This window comes from Homarus americanus, unplaced genomic scaffold, assembly GCF_018991925.1.
Source record: "Homarus americanus isolate GMGI-L3 unplaced genomic scaffold, GMGI_Hamer_2.0 scaffold18703, whole genome shotgun sequence".
Classification (NCBI taxonomy): Eukaryota; Metazoa; Arthropoda; class Malacostraca; order Decapoda; family Nephropidae; genus Homarus; species Homarus americanus.
Window position 1 is genome coordinate 5461128 of NW_024749779.1, and position 24217 is coordinate 5485344.

At 38.1% G+C, this 24217-nt stretch overlaps 2 protein-coding genes across 2 annotated transcripts in view; one reads left to right on the plus strand and one right to left on the minus strand.

Moving 5' to 3' along the window:
- The window catches only part of LOC121853803 (S-phase kinase-associated protein 2-like), a 32701-nt gene extending 30612 nt beyond the window's left edge, over positions 1 to 2089 (minus strand). Inside the window, exon 1 of the mRNA XM_042348176.1 lies at positions 1954 to 2089. Coding sequence (XP_042204110.1) covers positions 1954 to 1976 — 23 coding nt within the window. The 5' untranslated portion in view covers positions 1977 to 2089. The remainder of the gene's footprint in view (positions 1 to 1953) is intronic.
- Positions 2090 to 9465: 7376 nt separating this feature from the next.
- The window catches only part of LOC121853771 (negative elongation factor B-like), a 31614-nt gene continuing 16862 nt past the window's right edge, over positions 9466 to 24217 (plus strand). The window contains 7 exon segments of the mRNA XM_042348127.1: positions 9466 to 9518; positions 11480 to 11589; positions 12400 to 12498; positions 21657 to 21772; positions 21774 to 21843; positions 22738 to 22920; positions 23183 to 23439. Coding sequence (XP_042204061.1) covers positions 11485 to 11589; positions 12400 to 12498; positions 21657 to 21772; positions 21774 to 21843; positions 22738 to 22920; positions 23183 to 23439 — 830 coding nt within the window. The 5' untranslated portion in view covers positions 9466 to 9518; positions 11480 to 11484.

The following is a 24217-nucleotide window of genomic DNA, read 5'->3' on the forward strand; positions in this document are numbered from 1 at the left end:
GAAATGGTTGGCAACACCAAGAGCATCCCATTGCAAGACTACTGGTATAGACTGTAAACAGAAGTGGTCCCAAAACTGATCCTTGTGGGATTCAAAACTGCAAAGAGACCGGGCCTGAAATAGTTCCACCAACCATCACACATTGAGATCGCTTTGACAAATAAGACTCAAGCAGAGTGCATTCTGATGGAAACCCAAACAACCAAAGATCCTGAAGCAACTGATGATGATCCACCGTGTCAAAATCTGCAGAGATCTAGCAAGACCATAAGGAAGGACTTTCCTGTGCTTGTGTTTATTTCCAAATCATTATGAATTTTACATAAGGCAGTTTTACTTGAATGATGTTTCCTATAGGCTGACTGAACTGAATAAGGAAATACTTCTTGACAGAGGGTGGTAGACCTATGGAACAGTCTACCAGCTCAAGCTGTGAAATGAAAACAGTACTTGGCTTCAAAAATGCCATTCCTTGACAAGACTATCAATAACAATGGAAGGACCTTACACAGGCCACTGGCCCTTTTTTCCTTGGCATGGCTACTTCTAGTTAGCGTGGCCATTAAGTAAATAAGTTATTATTTTAAATTAGGTTAGGGTATCAATATTTTTTTTTCTTACAATATTGTGGTGGTGGGTATAGACAAGCAGCTGCCAGGCAGTCCGACTAATTACCCAAATGTACCCAAATGTAGCCACAATGAAGTCAAATAATGGTCCTACATGAATAAATCAGACTGCCAATCACTTCTCGACTAGTATTTGGTGTCACAAAGTAAAAAATAATTGGAAAACATAATTTAATCTGAGTTAATAGATCTCATGCATGTACCGAGGGAGCGAGTAATTACCCAAATGTAGTCGCAATGAAGTCAAATGATGGTCCTACAAGCGTAAATCGGGCTGTGAATCACTTCTCGATTATTATTTGGCGTCATAAAGTCACAAAAAATTGGTAAACTTAATTTAATCTGAGTTGTTAGGTTAGGTTAGGTACATGCACTCGATCTATTAACTCAGATTAAATTAAGTTTACCAATTTCTTGTGACTTCGTGACACCAAATACCAGTCGAGAAGTGATTGGCAGTCCTATTTATTCTTGTAGGATCATCATTTGACTTCATTGCGGCTACATTTGGGTAATTACTCGCTCCCTCGGTACATGCATGCGATCTATTAACTCAGATTAAATTACGTTTTCCAATTTTTTTTTACTTTGTGACACCAAATACTCGTCGAGAAGTGATTGGCAGTCCGATTTATTCATGTAGGACCATTATTTGACTTCATTGCGGCTACATTTGGGTACATTTGGGTAATTAGTCGGACCCGCTGCCAGGAATAACTGGTGAAATTGTTCACCAAGTCAGGAACTATTCATTCATAAGATGAACTAACCTAAATAATAGTTATCATCTTCTATTATCTATAAGAACAAAAACAAAAAAAACAAATCCTCTACAAAAGAAAGCATTTATCTTCTATAGAGAAATGTCCACATTTCTTATTCGGGCATGCAACAGGTGGACACAATTGCCCATCCTACAATTTACTGTACATGGTAGATTTTGTCAAATACTTTTCATAAGTAGGCATCACTACTAAATATTCTTGACAAATACTCAAATTCTACGTAATTTAAGTACCGACACGTTATGTCCCAAACTTTGAGACCCTGCCCTGGAATTGTCAAGATCGAGTAAGGTATGATTAAAATGGGTTAGATTTATACAAAATTTAAGTTTGTTAAACTTAGTTTATATATTTAATTTTAATCTTAAATTAAGTTTAATCAATTCTACTAGGCAGCTTGTCCAACAATTCTGATCACGTTAAATATCAATTACAAGCAATTGTCAAAGCAGCCATATAATCATGTACACTAGGTTATGTTAATCTTTTTTTTCCTTAAAGTCTACAAATTGATCATTAGGTGTAGCATTTAAACATACCCTGACTGTACCACCAAGTCCATGGCAAAATTTTCACGAATTAAATGTTATACGGTAGCTTTCTCCTGTGCTCCTCGTCCTCTCGTCTAATACGATTTCGGCGCCAAGTTTGTTGACATCCATCAGCTGGGCGGCGGGAGCAAGATGGCTAATGCTATGAAAATACCACGGAAAAGCCCAAGCTGACGTTTATTTTGTATACGAACTGATCATACTAAATATATTTTAACACATCAAACTATCCATTTATAATTATGTTAATACAGATAAAATTAAGCAAGCTTAATGGTGCATGTTTGAAGAAAATAGAGTGTTGAAGATATGTTCGTGGTGTTTTTTAACATTAAAAATTATCAGAGGCCGGAGAGGTTTTATAACTACTGCTTGCTCTCACACACTGTTAATAAACACTTTCACGTCATTCATAAATTTATGACGATACAGGATCGTAAAATAAAAAAAAATATGATTTAATCAAAATTATTACTTACCTCGGTTGTTGGGAGATTTCATCTCCATTGGCTGTTAGCTCCACTTTCATTTTTGGCGCAATGATGATGTCCACACTCCACAGATAATGACGAGCCCGACCAATCATGGCTCCCGGACACGCGCGGGAGATCCAACATCGTAAAGTTCAAATAGTAAAAGTTTGTCAGTGAACTATACGTTTTTCAGCTATGTATTTCAGAAATTAGACCACCTGAGGATTCAAAGGTGTTAATAGATTGAAGAAGCCGCAAGTACAGAAAACTGTGAGGGCAAACTTTTTCGGAGTGAGGGTTGTGAACTCTTGGAACAATCTGCCAGAAAGTGTTGTGACGGCACCGAGTGTGAGCTCTTTCAAGACAAGACTTGAGTCCTTGACCAACACTGGAGCGGGTTCAGGTACATTCAGGAGCCGGTGCATCCCCAGTACTTGCCAACAGTGGGTAACAGAGACGTGACCGATCGCCCAAGCGGCTAATGAGCCGATCTTCCTCATCACCCATGCCATGCGTGGCTCAGACCACTGTGACACTGATCATCGACTTGGCAGATCCAACCTCTCACTTCACGTCGCCCCAAAACGGCGAAGGCAGCAAGCCTCCAGAAGAGGTTTTAATACTAAGCGTCTGGAGGATCCAGCAGTAGCACATGCTTTCAGAGAGCAGCTCGAACATGGGCTTACAAACACCCCAACAGCAAACAACGTGAATCCCAGTGCAGAATGGTACACTCTTAATACTGTTATGACAAAAACCTGCAGAGAAACCCTCGGCCAGATCAAAACAATACACCAGGACCCGGCAATCAAAGTACTCTTCGATAATAAACGTGCTGCGTTTTCTGACTGACAGAACAACCCTCAGTCTCTGACCAAAGCTGATACCTTCCGCAAGAAGAAAGCGCCAGCCCAGCGGGAAATTCACAATCTAAAGAACGACTGGCTTATAAATAAGCGTGTGAAGCACAAAAACTTGCAGATCAGCACAAGATGCGCGAATTTTTCATTTCCACTAAAATATTTTATGGGCCACTCATAGCGCAGCCTCCCTCCGCTTAGCTGACGGTAACCTCATAATTAAAGATAATGAAGGCCTCCTTCAGCACTGGAAAGAGCACTACCATTCACTGCTCAACTGAAACACCGATGTGGGTGTCCTGACTACCCAGCAGGTGCCTCAGCATCCAGAGCTGACCCACCTCAGCTATCTTCCATCCCTGGATGAGGTAGCTACTGCCTTCAAACAGATGAAAATAACAAAGCCTCAGGGCCTGATGGAATCCCAGCCGAGGTGTATAAAGCGGGAGGATCTCTGCTTACCAGCCGTCTCCACTCTCTCCTAAAGAATATATGGGAAAAGGAGGAAATCCCCCAAGCTCTTAAAAACACCTCCATTGTCAATATTTATAAGAACAAGGTAGACCAGTCAGACTGTGGCAACTACCGTGGGATCACTCTGCTGTCCATAACTGGCAAGATTATCACCCGAGTCCTCTTAAACATACTTCTTCCTAGTTTAGACCATCACGTGGCACCACTGACATGATCTTTGCTGCCCACCAGATACAGGAAAAGTGCAGAGAACAGCGTCGTGACCTGTACATGGCTTTCATCGACCTAACAAAGGCCTTCGACTCGGTCAACAGGGAAGCCCTCGGGTGGACCCTCAGCCGTTTTGGCTGCCCACCAAAATTCATCGTCAATTGTGAGGCAACTCCACAATGGCATGAACGGCAGTGTCCTGTACAACGGCATCCAGTCAGAGTTCTTCCCCATCCAAACAGGGATTAAACAAGGGTGTGTACTGGCACCAACTCTCTTTTCCATCTTCTTGGCTGCCTTCCTTACTTGTGCCAGTGCCAATTTAGCCAGCGGGGTGAACATCGAGTACTGGGTCTTTTCAACATAAGACGACTCCAGGCAAGAACAAAAGTGTCGGCAGCCTCCATTACTGAACTTCAGTATGCAGCCGACCTCACCCTTGTTGCTCACACTGAACACGACCTACAGGAGATCCTGAACACCTACACAGATGCGTATGCACACTTCGGTCTTGAGGTGAATGTAAGTAAAACTAAGATTCTCTTTCAACCTGCCCCTGGTTCAGACACACCTCCACCATCCATCCAGCTTAACGGTACTATCCTTTCTAATGTTGCCCACTTTCGGTATCTCGGCTCCCACTTGTCCACCACCGCAGACATCGATGAAGAGAACCAGCATCGGAGCAGATGTGCATCTCAAGCCTTTGGCAGACTCCGAAATCGTGTTTTCAGCTGTAGGGAGCTTAAATTATCTACAAAGTTGCACGTATATCGAGCAGTGGTCCTCCCCACCCTACTATATGGCAGTGAGACATGGGTCACATACAGGAGGCACCTCAAGGCACTTCAAAACTTTCACCAATGTAGTTTACATTCCATCTTCCGAGTTCGCTGGGAAGACAAGAGAAAAAATGCCAGTATTCTTGCTGACACCAATTAACTATAGGAGCGTCGAGGCTACCATTATCCAAGAACAACTACGTTGGACTGGCCATGTTACCAGCAATGACGACAGTAAACTGCCAAAGCAGCTACTTTACAGTTACCTAACGAATAGTAAACGTAACGCTCTTAGAAGGAAACGAGGATAACATTGGCATAATGACACGAGTTTCAAGCTATGCATCGGCTCAATTGCTTTGTGCTCTGGATCTACATGGAGTACCTGGTTTACTAATTGGTCTGTTGTCGAAGCACCAATGAATGATATTGATTTGCACAATCGTTTGTTGATGTACAATGACAAACAGCTCCAACAGACAGTTCAAGATGTTGTTGTGGCATTTGTGGTATGTCAGCCTTGAACTTGCCACACTGGCTTTGTTTAGCAACAATCTCCATCACTTTAAGCGACAACTTGTGAATCTTGCACCAACTGAGCTCACTGTCACTCCTTCCTGCAGCTTATTGTCATGGTCACGTTGAATGCTGATCTGAGAAGACGTGTTTTTTCCCCATACACGCTACACTTGTGTTCCCTCCCAGAGTCCTGCCTTTTTGAAGACAGTTATCAATGCGTGTTTATTCCACTTTCTCCTGGGAAGCTCAATCTTGAATTAGTCTGTGTAAATCAACTCAAGGCATTCGCCAGACCTTTGTCAACTGAGGGTCATCTTTGAATGAGTAACAGTTAGTTTGTTTGTAATTATTGTCATTGCGTGAGTAGCGATCACTGGCAACTCAGGGGTATATATACCCAAGACGAGCCAGGGAGAATGCTCCTTGACGCTGCTCCCATGTTTCTCCAGGTATGTTTTGTGTAGCCATTCAGTTAATTCAGTCAATTGTAGTGAATATCAGTGTTCACCAGTGTTCATGATTTAACAGTTGAATTGTCATTCACCCAGTGTAGAAGTAATAAAACGTAAATACGTCTGTCGTCTAGACAAGAGAGTTGTTTGTGTTGTCATGTTCCTTGACGCTGCTCCCATGTTTCTCCAGATCCCATTGTGATTCTTGCAACCATTCAACAACGGCCCCGGATGAAGTAGGTACCCAGCAGGGACCATATATGAAACGATGGCACCGATGCGGCCTGATTAATGTGCCCCACGGCTTCGTTGGGCCAGACCCCAGACCCGCCATGTGTCTGGCTACCCCACAATAACAACAGTCGTGAGCCCCAGTGCTCTACCCTGGGTTACTCCTTGGAAGTATATGTCCACAGAGAGTGGTGTAACATGTATGTTAGGGATAATTAGATGGAAATAATTATCCCATGATGGGTAGTGGACCCCTGTATATGCTAGTTTAATTATTAACGAGTATGTTGAGTAAAATACTATAATCTACAATGAGTGCCATGTAAGGTAACACCAATAATGTTGTGATTAAGAGTAAGGATGTAGGAACTGAGTTTGCACTAAGCCCAGGAGTTGAGCCTGGTAGTTATATGATTAATACAATATCTTTCCCCATTGATTGCATATTAATAAACTTGTTTTTAGAGTACTTTAGGTGTATTCATTTCTCCCACAGTATTTTACCTTTATTTCCATCCAAGTGACTTGATACCAGAATTACCCTACCCATGTGCCTAGACCCTCGACCATGCTACCAAAAGAATGTCCATGCTACCAAAAGAATAGGTGACGGAACTGAGTAAGAGTAAGACTAAGAGAAGTAAGTAAGATGAGGGTGGTGTAGATACAGAGAGGGAACCCGCGCCCTCACATTATATCACAACATGTTAACTTTTATCCTCTTCGCCACTGATCAGCGTGTTAGCCGCTTGGGCGATCGGTCACGTCTCTTTTCCTTTATATTCTTCACCAAAAGGTCGGCTCGCTAGCCGCCCGGGCGATCGGTCACGTCTCTGTCACGCACTGTTGGCAAATACTGGGCATGCACCGGCTCCTGAATGTACCTGAACCCGCTCCAGTGTTGATCAAGTCTTCTCTTGAAAGAGCTCACACTCGGTGCCGTCACAACACTCTCTGGTAGATTGTTCCAAGAGTTTACAACCCTCACTCCGAAAAAGTTTGCCCTCACGGTTTTCCGGACTTGCGGCTTCTTCAATCTTGAGCTGTGACCCCTTGTGGGGCGAGCGTCCGCCAGCTCAAGTAAGGACACTCAACTGAGTAGTGCCCCCTGAGATGCTTATAAACCTCAACTAGGTCCCCCCTTGCCCGTCTGTAGTATAAGCTAGGCAAGTTCAGGCGCTCCAATCTCTCAGGGTAGCTGAGATGCCGAAGTGCAGGCACCAGTTTGGTGGCCCTCCTTTGAACATTTTCAACCAACTGACAGTCCCTAGCATATCTCAGGGACCAGATGGGGTGACAGTACTCCAGATGGGGAAGCACTTCACTCCTGAAGATCGTCACGAGGGACGGACCGTCTAGATATCTGAACGACCTTCTTATAAGACCCAATAATTTATTTGCCTGATTTACCTTCTTCTCACAATGGCCCGAGAACTTCAGCTCATTGTCAACATACACACCTAGGTCCTTCATGTGGTCTGGATGATTCGTTCCTTGAATGTCATTTGAAGAATGGGATGGGAAAGGCAGCTATAAAGCAGAAGCCAAACTCGTGCTACAATAATTTTCTAAAGTGGGGCAAGAAATTCGCTAGCTCCAAATATGGACTCGAGCAATGATATTTGAGGTACTAATAAACTTTTATTAAATTACCCCTTGCTCGTCTTTAATAAAAGCTAGGCAACTGAAGGCATTCTAAATTCTAATCTTTAATACGTGACAGGGGCGGATCTAGGAATATCAAAAGGGAGGGGTCCAAAAAGTTGTGGGTGGGGGAATATGGCGACAGCCGGGAGCCCACCCAAGCTGTAAGGCCCCATGAATTTTTTTTTAATTCTGACCAATCATGGGCATTTTGAGGCCATTTTGAAGCCATGCGCACTTGAAATTAGGAGAATATTCTGAAGTCAATAGTAAATACTTTTTATTATACAAAAATGCCTGACTACAATACTGAAATAAGGAAAAGTATTGGAATTTTGTGGTGAAAAGGCCCAAGACCCCACCCGCCGAATCCGCCCCTGCGTGAAACGCAATTTGGTTGCCCTCTTTTGGATGCTCGGGTTCGTGGGCTCTCGCAGTTTGTGAAAATGCAGAGCCAAAGTGTAAAGTTGCATTTCCAATTTACTTAATAATTATATATATATATATATATATATATATATATATATATATATCTTGATAAAATCCTGCAGGAAAAACGGAGCACATGGCTTTCGTCTTTATTCAAGACATCTTCAGAGAGCAACTGGATTACATGGACAGAAGAGGCTTAAATATACAGGGTGACCTTATATATATATATATATATATATATATATATATAAGGTCACCCTGTATATTTAAGCCTGTGGGGTACGTGATATTGGGTTCACACTCAGGATGGGATGGAGAAAGGAAACTCACAATGTGCTCTCTATATACATGTTGTATTGGATGTACAATGCAGCTTGGTACTGGGAAGGCAGCATGGTTACAAGCGTGATGTAGAGAGAGCTGGTTGGTGAGGACGCTCAGAGAAGGACCAGCTTGTGGGTCACCATGCTCGCCGGCGGGAGTGAGGACCACCAGGCAGGAGGAGGAGGAGCGAGGACCGCCAGGCAGCGGCGGAGGAGGAGGTGTTGCTGGCTGGTTGGTGGAGGTAGAAGAGACAGGTCACCAGGAGGTCAGGTCTTAAATAGCGGGGGCTAGGCGTGGCTTAGTAGTTGACCCCGCTCCGTGATGTATGGCGGCGCTGGTTGACCCAGACCACGAGGCACACACTGGGGAATTGGTGGGGTCGGCTTGGGAACTTCGTGTTTTCTTCTTTCCTTGTGGTTATCAGCATATACCTAGATCACGCGCACCTACAGTGATTTACTTAAGAGAGAGGCCCAGCAAGGTACAGATACATTCTGGAACCATAACTTGCCAACAGTGTGTAACAGACATGACCGACTGCCCAAACAGCTAACAAGCCGATCAGTGGCGAAGAGGATGAAGTAAAGTAAATTCAGAAGCGTGGATAGAGGTGATTGTTGTGTCGACATTTTCAAACCCAAGGACGTTCTTTGGTTCTTTCTTGCCATTTCCATTAGCAGCCACACCTGAACAAAGAGGGAGATGTACGATCGTTTTTTACCGGGAAATTTTTTTTAGTTACCTACAGCCTAGATTCTTACTTGATAGAAGACTGTATAGACAGAGAGGCTGCCTAACTTACAGTTTATTATGACATTCAAATTTTAGACTGAAGAAATAATTGAAAATTTCGTATCATTTATTAGTTAATATAATAAATCTATTAAATTATGGAATTTGATATTTTAGGTGAATATAAAATTAAAAATTTTTTCTTTATCAGTCATATGAAAATTTTAAAAGATATATTTTGAATGGTCTCTTGTTCGAGTCCCTCTCATGCATGTTGATACATTTGGAGGAAAGATTTCAGAAATAAGAAAAATAATAATAGATTATCATTTAAAAATATTTTAAAATTGATTAATATAATGTTTTTTAATTTAATACACTCACCCAAAACGTTTCCACTGTATGTGACTTATGTGCAAGGTTCGAGACAAACATTGTGTGTAAACAATATCTCCTTCATGGTGTGTGAGTTGGAGTTGTGTGGGATAGTGTTCACACATCTGCCCCTCTATCTTATGAACGACTCGACCCAAGAATAGAGTAGTGGTCAGTAGCGAAATATTAGGTCCTGAAATCATGATTCACTGTGGTGGAGTAGCCTCTTTAATATTTTTCCACAACTTAACTATGGCAACAAATTATCCCTTCTGCTGTGGCTTTTATTAAATTTGTTGGGTATTAATTTACAACAGTGTTATTATGGGGGCTGTATGTTTGGTTGGTTCACTTGTCCGATTATCAATAAATCATTGGTAGGTTAATTATTGATGACTGACCCACGGCCAATTTTTAATAGAAAACGATTATGAAAACGCCGCAATTTCACTTGTTTTATAGTGGACACTGTTGTAGTTTGTGCAAATGTGTTAAGAGGTGGTTATTTCTAAATTAAACCGAACCTAACCTTACTTGAAATTAAAAACACGCAGCAGAAGCATCGTTAAAAGACCTCGCCAACCTAACCAAACAAACCTACCTAATCTTACCTAACTTCTTAGCCGGGGGACTCCACCCCTCAGGTATATTAAACAGAAAGAATTTACTATGATATGGTGTAATTTTATGTGTATTTGTGGGCATGAGAGCAGCCGTCTGTACCGAACAGTTCTTAAGCATACACTGAGCATCACCGTTGATCAAGCCCGGGCGGTGCAGTGTTTTGAAATATGTCAAAATGATTGGCTGTTTACATCCTGGAATGAGACGTCACTGCCGCATTACTGCCGAAAAGACAAAGTATTGTGTGCCTAGGCGCCTTATTATTTGCCAAACAAAGCATTTGCATCAGAACTCACTGATGAAAATAAAGTAAGAAAGTAAACAGTAAAACAAATAACTTGTCTGTGGGTCAGTCATCAATATTAACCATTGGTAGTGAGCATTCACTGCTGTGAGGAAGGGTAAAATTATCATTTAGGTCATGCATCTATTTTTCGAAGGTCAGAATCATTCAAAACACATCCAAAACTATCAGAAAAACATAATTTTAACCTAACTTAACCTAACCTAAACCTAAATTCGCTGCATGGCCAAACGATAATACCTGAGAAAGGTAGGAAATGCAGTCCTGGACATAATTGCCACTCTAGCACACAAAAATTACCATAAAACTTAAAGGTAGAGGTGGAGACAATTAGCACCTGAAGGATGTATGGAATTACACCAAATTTTCAGATGTTATTTAGATGATACTAAGTAATAAAACAAATTGAGTGTAATTATTGATGAGATACCCGGTGCCAATTGGTGATTATTGATGACTTTACTGCCGCTGTATTTTCATAGAAAAAGAAATTAAAAACGCAGCAATTTCACGTGTGATTTATAGTGGAAACTGTCGTAGTTATGGCAAATGTGTTAAAAAGTGGTTATTTCTAAATTAAACCTAACCTAACCATAATTCATAAGAAAACAATTGGTAGAAGCATTGTTATAAGACCTCACCTATCTAACCAAAGAAACCTACCTAACCTAACCTAACCTACCTAACTTTTTAGCCATGAGGCTCCACCCTCACGGCCTGAACAGCTTATAAACATACACCAAGCCGCCTGAGCATAGCTGTAGACATCGATTGGGCCCCGCCTTATTGATTTATCACTGCACAAGATGAAGTAGTGCTGCGAATGAGAACTTAAGAGAGGTGCAGAGTTATAAGAGAAGGTGTGAAATTTGGAAGTGAAACAAAATTTGGAGGTGTGGATTTTACCACTAACACATGAGAGAGCGTGGGTGTAGCTTCATCTGACTGATGGCAGGCTATAAATTAAGACATTTAATTACAGTAATTAATATTTGTTCTGAAGAATACTGTGGACTCTGTTTAATCCTTAGTGGTTATGATACCAACTACAATATGTTTTTTGACTGTTGCATTTTAGGTGCAATGGCAGGGTTTGGCTTAGAAGAAATTGGCATCCCAGGAGGTGTGTATCTTAAGGAGTCACTTACACACTGTACAGATCCTCTAAAGGCTATAGAAGAATTTCAGGTAAATATTATATTTCATAAATTTCATATTACTGTACTTTAGTTGGTCCTATTCTCATAATTTATTAGTTTTGTCTGTTATATTGTGCATTATTATTTTGCATGACAAGAGTAAATTAGTTATAAGACTGCTAAAGCTGCATACAGTATAGAATTTGCTTTGCACCTACTGGTGTTTAGTCTGTAGCAGAGAAGTTTGTCCCTGGGACTCCCAGTCGATATTGTTAGAAATTGTTAACCTGGAATAGACAATTTCAAATATTTTCCAAAAGTATCTTTATTGTTGATGTACTTTAGAAAAGGAAAAAAAAACATAGCTTTCCTTAGATGTAAATCCTAACCAAGATGTGGACTCCAGCTCTGAAGAGGGATGGCTATAGATAGAAATACATAATTAGACAAGCAAATTTTTGAAAGGGTAGAAGTTATGCTGTAGCTTGTTCTGCTAAGAATTTAAAAGTATATTTGAAAGCAATAAAAACTAGTTCTTATTATTTTAGTCTTATGAACAAAGAAAAAACTTGTTTCATTACTGTTGCTCCCAATTCTTATGAGCTACAAAGTGTAAATACCATAGAAAATGCATTGTTAAGAGTGTATCAGTTTACACAAAGAGCCTATTCCCTTCCAGTCACCTTTACCTGAAGACAGTTTGCTTGGTCTTACATACTATATACTGTACTGCACAGTACATGCTTTCTATTTTGTATGTAATTGATTTTTTTGCATTTTTAATATTTAAATATACAGTACATACAGTATACAGTATTCCTGTGAAGTACTGAACTTGTAAATATATTATATTTTTCAGTTAGAGAATGGGATCCTTCTGCCATCACTGAGACCCATGTTACATCTCTTGGATTTGCACGGGGTTAAGCGACTTGACTTTCACAATTCTATCATGGAGGTGAGATGTGGCTTTAGCTTTAATCTTTAGAATTTTGACAAATCATCCAGATTCTTTGTCATGGAAAAGGGGTAAAATTGCAGATTACAGCAACCAAAGAATCTGATAAAAAAAATTCTGATGGTTTTTGATGCGATTGGTTCAAATCTGACATTCATTTTTATCAGAAATAACTAGTTTTAGATTTAACCCTCCCCCTCCCCAACAATAATGGGGGGAAGCGTGGGAATTCAGGGTTCAGGGTTGGGGAGAGCCAAAACGAGTGATTTGTGGTAAAAGCAAATTCCAAAATTGTCCGAATCGCAAAAAGAAAACATTAGAAGAACACATTACGCAACAGGAATTCTGTTATTTACAAAAAAATAGTAGAAATAATAGTTCTAACGATCGCATGTTCTGAATTCCCGGTACTCTGTGCTTGCTAACTTATGCAATATAGCCCCTTACCCCTGGTTGCCCTAGCCGGGGGCTTTACTCCCAGGCCCCCAGACACTATGTAATAACCCAGAGTCGCGTGGTCAGCCTCCACGAGAATATAAATAGCCATTACAATATTTGGTAAAATTGCAGATAGGTAAGCGAACATACGAACATGAACAATTTGAGCAACAGCGTAGGGGCAACAGGTGCTCTGATTTTAATCTTTTTAAAATTCAATAATTTCCTTTTTATCAATTTGTGACGGAATTGTAATATAAGAAAATGATCATAGAAAAAATAGTTCTATCGATTGAAAGAAGTGAATTTCCGGAATTTTGTGGTTGTTGTTTACTGCAGTATTACCGGAAGAAGATAATGAACTGGTGATGAAGCTATTGATGATTGTGTTTGATACCTATCACTTTCCTGTGTATGGTAGATTTCAGATCAATTTGCATGGGTCAAAGAATAAACATTTACCATACAGCCACCCACTAGAGGTGGTCATGATGAGGGAAGGTGGCCACTGGCCTGTGTAGGATCCCTCCATTGATCTTGATAATTTTGTTGTTTTTGTGCATTGTACAGTTGAAAATATTGATAACAATAAATATGTAATGAATACAGTAATTCAAAATTAGTATGAAATAAGTGGAAGTACAGTATGCTGAACCCTCACTGCTTGTAATTTGATATTGTTGGGCACTGGGTCCATCAAATTGGCCCAAAATATAAATGGAGTGAATATCCTGGTTAGTAAGCCCACTACAAGATGCCATGATGAAACAAACACTGAGGGTAGAGGCAGGAAGTAGCCTCAGGCCATCATCCAAGAGGTGCCAATTATCACTTTATGTCCTTTCTAATATTTCTTGATGGTTCTCTTTTGAATTTGACCAGGTGCAAAATTTGAATTCCAAAGGGTATAAATGTGTACAAAACCATTGTTGACATGATTTGATAGAACTTTTATATATATATATATATATATATATATATATATATATATATATATATATATATATATATATATATATATATAACACAGTATTACCCGCTATGCGGTTTCATAACGCGTTTATCATATATAGTGCCTCGCCAAGTGAACTTTCACTTAACACGGATTTTTTTTTTCCCATATATCGTGAGTGTCCGGCTCGAGCGCTATTTTTAGATTTGCCCCACCGCCACCCTGCCTGACTGCCTGTTTTTAGCTCATAAAATTCATACAAATACCGACAGAATATAATTTACATTGCTGGAATTATAATTTGGTGATCATTGAATATAAACATCATATATTTTGCATTAGACATACAAATTTTAGATAAAATTTTCTCAGAGTAACTATGTTATCTTTTGTGCAAAATATATATTTATATTCAAAATATTCCTAGTCTTACAAGGAATCCAGCAATGTCAATTATATTATCTAACTTTAGTTTGAGGTATTATTTATTAAAATTTAGTGGTTATCACATCTCCTTGGGACGGTTGGTGGGGTGGGGGAGGGAGGAGACGGACGACCATCTGTTACCCGTGAAGAATTATTTATTTTTTTTTATTAGAAGATATTTGTTTTAGCTCATAAATTCATACAAATTACCGGTCTGAATATAATTTACATTTACAGATTCTTATAATTTGATGATCATTTGAATATAAACATCATATATTTTGCATTAGACATACAAATTTAGATAAAATTTTTCTCAAATTAACTATGTAATCTTTTGTGCAAAATATATGACATTTATATTCAAAATATTCTAATCTTAAAGGAATGCAATGTCAATTATATATATCCTAACTTTAATCTGAGGTATTATTTAATACTAAATGTTAAAAACTCTGGAAAGGAGGATTGGTGGGGTGGGGGGAGGTTGGGACCGACCGCTGGTTGGAAAGGGGAGGCAAAGACTTTTGATTGAATAGTGTCGTGAATTATTTTTTTTTAAACTGAAATATTTGTTTTAGCTCATAAAATTCATACAAATTACCGGTCAGAATATAATTTACATTGCTGGAATTCTTATAATTTGTGATCATTTTGAATATAAAAGATCATTTTTGCATTAAACATACAAACTTTAGATAAAATTTTTCTCTGATAACTATGTTATCTTTTGTGCAAAATATATGACATTTATATTCAAAATATTCCTGGTCTTACAAGGAATCAGCAATGTCAATAGTATCTAACTTTAGTTTGAGGTATTATTATTTAAAATTTAGTGGTTTCACAAAAATTTCTCTGAGAGAAGAGCGGCAGTGTAGTGAGAGGGGAGGAGTTGAGTCCATAATTTGAATGGACATTACTTAGCTGTATTTCTCTATTTCTCTTAAGTATTAATTGTGTGCATGTACCATCATAAAATTAAGATGTTATTTTACTACAACATAGGTATGTGCCTTAAAAAGTGGAGTTTGGGGGTCGGGCGGTTTCTATTGGAATTAATCCCATATGTTCTTGTTCACATTCATGCAGTTCACTTAACAGGACCCTCTGGGTTCATATGTTATATATATATATATATATATATATATATATATATATATATATATATATATATATATATATATATATATATATATATATATATATATATATATATATATATATATATATATATATATATATATATATATATATATATATATATATATATATATATATATGTATGTATGTATATGGCATGTATGTATGTATACAGTCAACCCCGCTTTGTCCCACATTTCGTTACGGCACCCTGCCGAAACGGATCTCACACTGCCATGTGCTTCCTACTGCGGAGGCGGCTGGCGGCTCGCCATTTTGGATCAAACCTCCAGTCATCTCCCGCCTCTCCGCCATGTTGTAGCTGGCCAGAACAGACGCCTAAGGTCGCCATCATCAAAACATTACCGAGTTCTTCACCGCCACCCACCACAGCGGCCCAGGTCAGTGATAGTGATAATGATAGTGAGGATATGGACTTACATGGACTTTGAGGGTTTGACAAGAGGCCCTGCAAGCCTCTGTGGTGGATAAGTGATACAATTGATACAAATGATACAGGTGAGGGCCAATAATTAATCTGCCCTCTGCCTCGAACAACCCCCATCCGTGTGCAGCCATCTTTTCTACTAATGTAGTGTTATAAAACCTAATATTATTGATATTTCTCTTAATTATTAATAATTGTGCATACCATCATAAAATTAAGAAGTTATTTTTTACTAACGTAGGTATTGTGTCTGAAAAAATGGAGTTTGGGATACCAGTCTCTATTTCAAATTAATCCCATATATTATATTTGTTCACTTTCAGACGCCTGTGGGTTGAATTAACAGCGTAAAGTGAGGTTCAATATATATATATATATATATATATATATATATATATATATACATACGTATATATATATATATATATATATATATATATATATATATATATATATATATATATATATATATATATATATATATATATATATATATATATATATATATATATATATATATATATATATATATATATATATATATATATATATATATATATATATATATATATATATATATATAATTCTCTCTTTATCGACGGATTTTTATCGGCGGTTTGACACATTTTTTTATAAATGGGTTTCGATATCGACAGTTATTGTGAGTTTTTTGTTACTGACTTTATTTGAACTCATGAACCTTGTTCCTTCACTTAGCAGCTAAGCCTTTACTAAATCATGATGACTAAGCATCTCCTTGACCCGCCTTCCCTGAACACAAACGCCAAATAAGCCAGTGAGCAACGGTCTTTGATTTTCAACTTTTGCTGGTGGTTCATCACATAGACACCATATCCCTTATACTTGCCTCCAAACGACCTGCTGCTCCTCTGGATCTACCTAAGAGGGGCAAGGCAGTGCTGGCTGAATGGAAGAATGAAGTGCTGAAACAACTCTGACAGAGGTATGAGCTATGCAGCTGTTGGCATACTTTGAACTCCATGGTCAGTGTGCGTGGAATTCTTCAGCGTGCAAAAGTCCTGAAGGCTGCAGCTTAGCTTCAAAGTGCACCAGTGACATCAAAAAGTGACAAGCCATGTGCGTGATGATGCCCTCATTAAATGGAAAAAGCACTGAACATTTGAATAGAGGACCCTAAACCATATATCCACCATGACTCGAAATTTAGGCAGAAAGCTGAGGGAACTTTTGCCAGTGGGTTTCCTAAAAGTGATGATCATGGTGTTGTGGTGATGGTGATGGTGATGATCAGGGGTGATAATTGATGGTGACAATTTGAAAAAATTTGCAGCTAGCAAAGGATGATTTGAAATTCGAACATCGTTATGGAACTGCATAATATAAAAGTGACGAAGCGAAGCAGCATCAGCGAACACTGTAGCAGAGGAAGCATACCCTGCAGAAATTTATATATTCACTGCTTTCTAAGGGTTATGGCCAGGTTGGATTTTTATTTTGATGAGACAGGCCTATGGTGGAAAAAGATGCGCCGAACACCACATCTCAAAAGAAAAAAAAGGCCCTGGATTTAAAGTTGCGAAGGACGGTGACAGTGATGCTATGTGGGGGCTCACGGCAGGGGCGTATGGTTAAAAAGCCCATGTTGTTTATACACTTGCCGCTACGACCTCGGGCTCTCCATCATATAGACTTGCCGCAGTTTTCTTAGGAGACAACAAAGCGTGGATGACGCTCCTGATTTGCATGCGTGGTTCATTTGAAAAACCACTTTTGCTGGGGTGAAAAATATCTGGATGAGCAGCATGGAGTTCAAAGTGGTATTATGTCTAGATAATTGCTGGCCTGAAAGAACTCGAGACTGCCCACCCAACGTGAGGGTGGTTTTCCTGCTGCCTACCTCCATCTATCAAAGCTTAATGGACCCAGGGAGTCATTATCCTTTAAGAAATTCAGCAGAAGACAGCATGATTCGTGAGTCAAACGATAGGTTTGATGTGACACCAGAGAAATGTGGAAAATTTGATATGCAGGTGCATGACTTACTTGCAAGCCACAATAGACAACCATACTTAGAACTGTCCGATCATGTTGGAAAAAATTGTGGCCTGCAAAATTATTGCTGCATTCACGGGTTCTACGGCGCGGCGGAGCCTCCCGGTTGCGACAACATAGCAATAACTGCGCCGACGATAAGTTGGAGGTGGAAGTTCTCAGCTTCTGGCGGCAGAGGTGCAGAAGAAGTTATTGAAATGTTGGGAACTGGCCTATAGGGGTGATGAACTGGGAAGGACAATTGAATTGGGCACAAGAGTTAAACAGACGATGAAGTGGTGATGATGAAAATGAGGGGAGCTTAACTTTAGATAATCTTGGGTAGTGATGAGGGAATGAGTGGGCCTCTCTGCTTAGTCTCTATGACATTGATCCCTCCTTGATAGGTCCTTAAAAGCCAAGAGAGCTATTGAAAATGTTATGTTGCCGTATATATGGGAACTGCTGAGGGAAATGAGAAGCAAAGGCACAGACCACCATCACCAACTGGCTGTTGTTGGCGAGGTGCCTGCTTAATACTTGAACCTGCCGACACACCACAACAACAACAAGGCGTAAACTGCCGACACCTCACAACAATAGGCAGTACCTGCCCACCCCTCAAAAGATGCAAGACCTTGACTAATCATGCTCATCCCAGCTGGTCGAGCTTTGTCACGCTTCCTCCAATCTATCAACACATGTATACTGTATATGCAGCAGTGTTTACTGTAAGGACCGATGTTCACTTCAATAAATTAAATAGTAGAGATTTCTTTAGTATTTTTGTTACTTGTTATATTATTATTTATACATATATTATTTAAGGTTATGTGTGAAGCATTGATAGCAAAGTACATTTATTCAACATATACTATATAATTTAGAAAAAACTACATAATATCACGGTTACTAATAATTTAGAAAAATTACCCAAACATCACGTATAAAAGCCAGCACGACGTTTACAGAACGTAACCCCTTCGATAAAGAGGGGAAACAAAAAAAAAAAAAAAAATATATATATATATATATATATATATATATATATATATATATATATATATATATATATATATATATATATATATATATATATATATATAATCAACGAACTCACCAGCAAAATCGAACCTCGACCTACTGGTGACTAGGAAACTCACGGCTAAGCCACAAGGACACTAAACAGTAATAAACTCTGTTATATTTCACACAAAGCCTGTTCATCGAGCTGATAGCGCCGTGAACCTCATAAACTGCCGCTGATTATATGTTCAGCGTGTTATATGGACTAAAATAAATATATATATATATATATATATATATATATATATATATATATATATATATATATATATATAATATATATATATATATATATATATATATATATATATATATATATATATATATATATATATATATATATATATATATATATATATATATATATATATATATATATATATTTATATATACATCCTAAGTTACAAAATAAACCGCTCAGAAGTTCGATTAGATAACCGAAAAGTTCATTAACAAAACCACTGTTTCAATGGGTTTAGATATGGTTCCAGCTCACCAAAATTTCCTAAATTCAACAAAAATGGTAGAAAAGCTCACTTACTTTGAGGTGTGTGTAGAAGGCTCCTGGATGATGATGATGATGATGATGGGAATACAATGGGGGTGGGAGGAAGAGAAGGCATTGGGGTGGAAGAAAGTCACCCCATGGCACCATTCACCATAAAATTTTAGTTCTCTTGGTGTATTTCAAGATTATTTTCTTTAAATCAACACTGTACTGCATTATATATTGTCCAAACAAAATATATTTCAAAATGACCAATAATTTGCTTGGAAACACAGAAAAAGCGAAGTTAAAAGAGTCTCAAGCAAGATGTTACCTCAGTGAAAACAGAGAGACTAACCTGTTTGCTGTGTTAAGAGGCTGGATGCTGCTTCCAACATATACGATTGCCTTGCCAAAGCTGAACTTTCACTAACCCATTTTTCCACATATCGCCGTGAGTGTCGAGCGCTAATTTTAGATTTGCCCCACCCCACCACTCCCCTACTACCTGTTTTGTCATAAAATTCAACAAATTAAAGCCAGAATATAATTTATTGCTGGAATTCTTATAATTTGGATATCATTTTGAATATAAACATCAATATATTTTGCTTTAAACTTACAATTTTAAATAAAAATTTTCTCTAGGTAACTATGGTATCTTTTGTGCAAAATATATGACATTTATATTCAAAATATTCCTATCTTACAATGAATCAGCAATGTCAATTATATTATCCTAACCTTATTTGAGGTATTATTTATTAAAATTTATGGTTATCCCATCTCCTTGGGACTGGTGGGGGTTGGGGAGAGAGAGGACCAACCAACCATCTGTTACCCAAAGAAGAATTATTATTATTTTTATTAACTGAAGATATTTGTTTAGCTCATAAAATCATACAAATTACCGTCAGAAATAATTTACATTGCTGAATTCTTATAATTTAAGATCATTTTGAATATAAACATCATAGATTTCTATAAACTTACAATTTTTAATAAAAATTTTCTCTAGGTAACTAATATCTTTTGTGCAAAATATATGCATTTAAAAATATTCCCTATTTACAAACTCAACAATGTCAATTATAATATCCTAACAATCTGAGTATTATTTAATACTAAATGTTAAAAAACTCTGAAGGAGGATTGGTGGGGGGTGGGGGAGGTGGGACTGACCCGGGATGGAGGAGGGAGAGCCAGGTGGGGGTACTTTGATTGACAGATAGTGTCGTGAAGATTATTTTTTTTTATTTAGAAGATATTTGTTTTAGCTCATAAAATTCATACAAATTACCCGGTCAGAATATAATTTACATTGCTGGAATTCTTATAATTTGGTGATCATTTTGAATATAAACATCATATATTTTGCTTTTAAACAATTTTAGATAAAAATTTTTCTCAGGTAACTATGTTATCTTTCTACCAAAATATATGACATTTATATTCAAAATATTCCTGGTCTTCAAATGAATCCAGCAATGTCAATTATATTTTCTAACTTTAGTTTGAGGTTATCCCACACATCTCCTTGGGGAAGTTGGTGGGGGGTGGGGGGAGGGACCCACCCACCATCTGTTAGCCGGTGTGTAGTGTGAGAGGGGGAGGGAGTTGAGTCCATTATTTGAATGGACATTAACTTGGCCACTGTATTTCTCTATTTCTCTTAAGTATTAATTGTGTGCATGTACCATCATAAAATTAAGATGTTATTTTTACTACAACATAGGTATGTGCCTTCAAAAAGTGGTTTGGGGGTCGGGCCGGTTCTATTGAATTAATCCTGCGTTCACTTGTTTCTTGATTTCACTTGTGATCTGGGTTCAATTGACGCTAAGTGGGAACAACTGTATATATATATACTGTATACAGTATACTGTACATAACCATTAAGAGGTTAACAATTAGAATATGAATTAAACAGAAAGTTTCCATCGTTTCTTAAAATAAATGAGGGATAACTTTGTGAGAAAGCAAATAATAAAGATATTAAGATGGAACAGTTAACACTATACAGTGCTTGAACATAGATAAATAGCATTGGCAAGCTGTGGGTATTAATATTGTCTTGATGTATTGTAGTATGTACATGTGTTGTGTTTTTGATATTTTATGCACAGATACAGTTATTTGCATGATCTTATTTTCTTTTTCCACAGGAACTACGAGATAAGTTGATATCTCAGATTACTGAGCTGGGGAAGAGAGAAGGGCGAGACAGAGACCGTAAGCTGAAGGAACTACTAACCAAAAAGTTTCCTGTGATAAAGATTAAAGTCCCGTCCTGTTGTTATGTGCATATTAAAGCATATGTCTCATGTTGAGGACAAATATCTCAAGATACTGGTATGAACTTCTTTTTTTTTTACCTATTTTTTCTTTTAGATACAATACAGCGTATTCAACTTTTCATATTAGTACACTAACTTCCCCCTTTACCTGGAAGAGTTGGTGCAGAGCTCTTCCGAGAATGAGATTTTCAGGTGATGAGACGGATCTCAAAAACCCGGAAAGATCCCACATCCCTGGAATTTTTCTGGGTACAGTACCTGTACTGAGAAAAGTTTCCGAGTCTAAACTACAGATCTTGCATGGAAAGACACTTTTCCACATCCTCAGAATGTTTCTGGGTGCTGGGGAAAGTTTTTTGAGAGTCTAAACTAGGCATCTCATCTCAGAGGGGCAAACACTCTTCTATTACATTTAGGCCACGGGCATGAGGGAAAATAATTATGGGTAGCGAGAAAGTATATTAACTTTTATTCACACCATCTGTTCTAAGTGTGTTAAAGAGATTGATTTGATTTCATAATGATCCTGAATATCTGAACATTTTCTACATGATAGTTTCAATAAAAGATCCTTAAACAAAATATCAGTTCTAATTAAGTTAGAAACACAATTTTTTTTACTAAAGTAATCCTGAATAGTTTAACTAATATTTTTGGTAAAATAACAAAACATCTATATGATACAGGCATACAAGGCATGAATGGGGCTGTGTCACACAGCCAAGACAAAGAAATTTTCCACCCTGTACTGGGGAAAGTTTACCCAAAAATCAAAGCGATGCATCTTGCATGGATAGACACAAGAGATACCTGTATATCTATTTATGCAAACACCACTGTACATGTACAATATAATGTTAATTAACAAAATAATGTATACTACTACTGTACTGTATGTTCTGTACTCACCAGCATATATACAGTATATAAAATTACTTGTTTCCATCAGGTACGAGATAGAGAGTTATACGAGGCCTGTGACACTGAGGTGAAGCGTCAAATATGGAAGGACTCGCAGGCACTGTTTGGTGATGAAGTCTCTCCTCTCTTAACAGGCTACATCACAAGCAAAGAAGATACTCTCTTTAATGTGGAAAATCTTAATAATTTGTTTTTTAGTCCGTCTCCAAAAGTTAGTATAAAGTGATCACTATATCTGTATATTGGAATAATTTAATGAAGCATGCATTATGAATTAGCTATACAGTATTGGTATAGGACTTGAAATAACTATATTTACATGTTCTTAGAGGTTAAGCCAAGTCATCTCTCTAGAGCAAAAGAAGCTAAGGTTTTGAACAAACTGATGTAGGAGGTAACAGAGGGAAATGGACTCCACGGATAAAGGTTACCATGTTGATTCATTGCTTACCTTTTCTCACTTTGTTTTCTAGGCTCGTCGTCAAGGGGAGATGGTACAGAAACTAGTGCATATGATTGGGAAGAATGTAAAGTTATACGACATGGTCCTTCAGTTTTTACGAACCCTCTTTTTGCGTACGCGATTCATTCACTATTGTTCTTTACGAGCGGAACTTCTTATGGCATTACATGACAAAGAAGTTCATGATATAATTGCTGTTGATCCATGCCATAAGTTTACTTGGTGTTTGGACGCTTGCATCAGAGAGGGAAAGGTTGATGCCAAAAGGTAAGCTGATATCTCTTAATAATTGTTAATTTTTTTACTTTGTACAATCAAATGAGACAATTTTAGGGGGAGACTGATATTTCTCTATGTGTATAATGAAGAATGCATGAAGCAAATGAAATCCATTATTGTGGCCCTTGAGGGACAAGCTTTGTAACTCATGTATGGACTGCATACTACCATTTTCAAGTTTGTTGCCTGTATAGCAACTCCCAGTCATTAAGAATAAGACATCCTATCAAGTAGGTAAAAGAAAAGTCAAATCAAACTGTTGTGTGCAGTTTGTTCATCAACAACTTCCCCCTAGTACAGGTATCCATAGTTAAGCGTTAATTTACTTTAGCGATAAAAACAAAATTGGCATGCTTTCTCGTTTAAAGTTATGTCAAAATTTGGTTTAGCCATGACTTGACTCACTGGGAAAGGGAAAACTGGGGATTATGTGCTCCAACTGCACATCACTACTGTCACTTGTCTATGTTTACTCTACATGTGCACCTGAGAGTATGCTGGGAATTCTTTTGGAAAGCTAACAGTGTGACAAAGCATCATAAAAGTATGTGTCGACTGGCATGAATGGCATGTGAGCCGTGGCCCAACTGACTCGTGGACTTGCTCCTCCGTGCTGAAGTGGAGTTGCCATTTGTGATATTCATTATTGTTAGGCGAGAAAAATATATAATTTATTAATGTGTATACAGTGGTCCCTCGATTAAATAACACAATTGGTTCTACAGAGTCGTTCATTAACTGAATCTATTATTTCAATGGGATATTG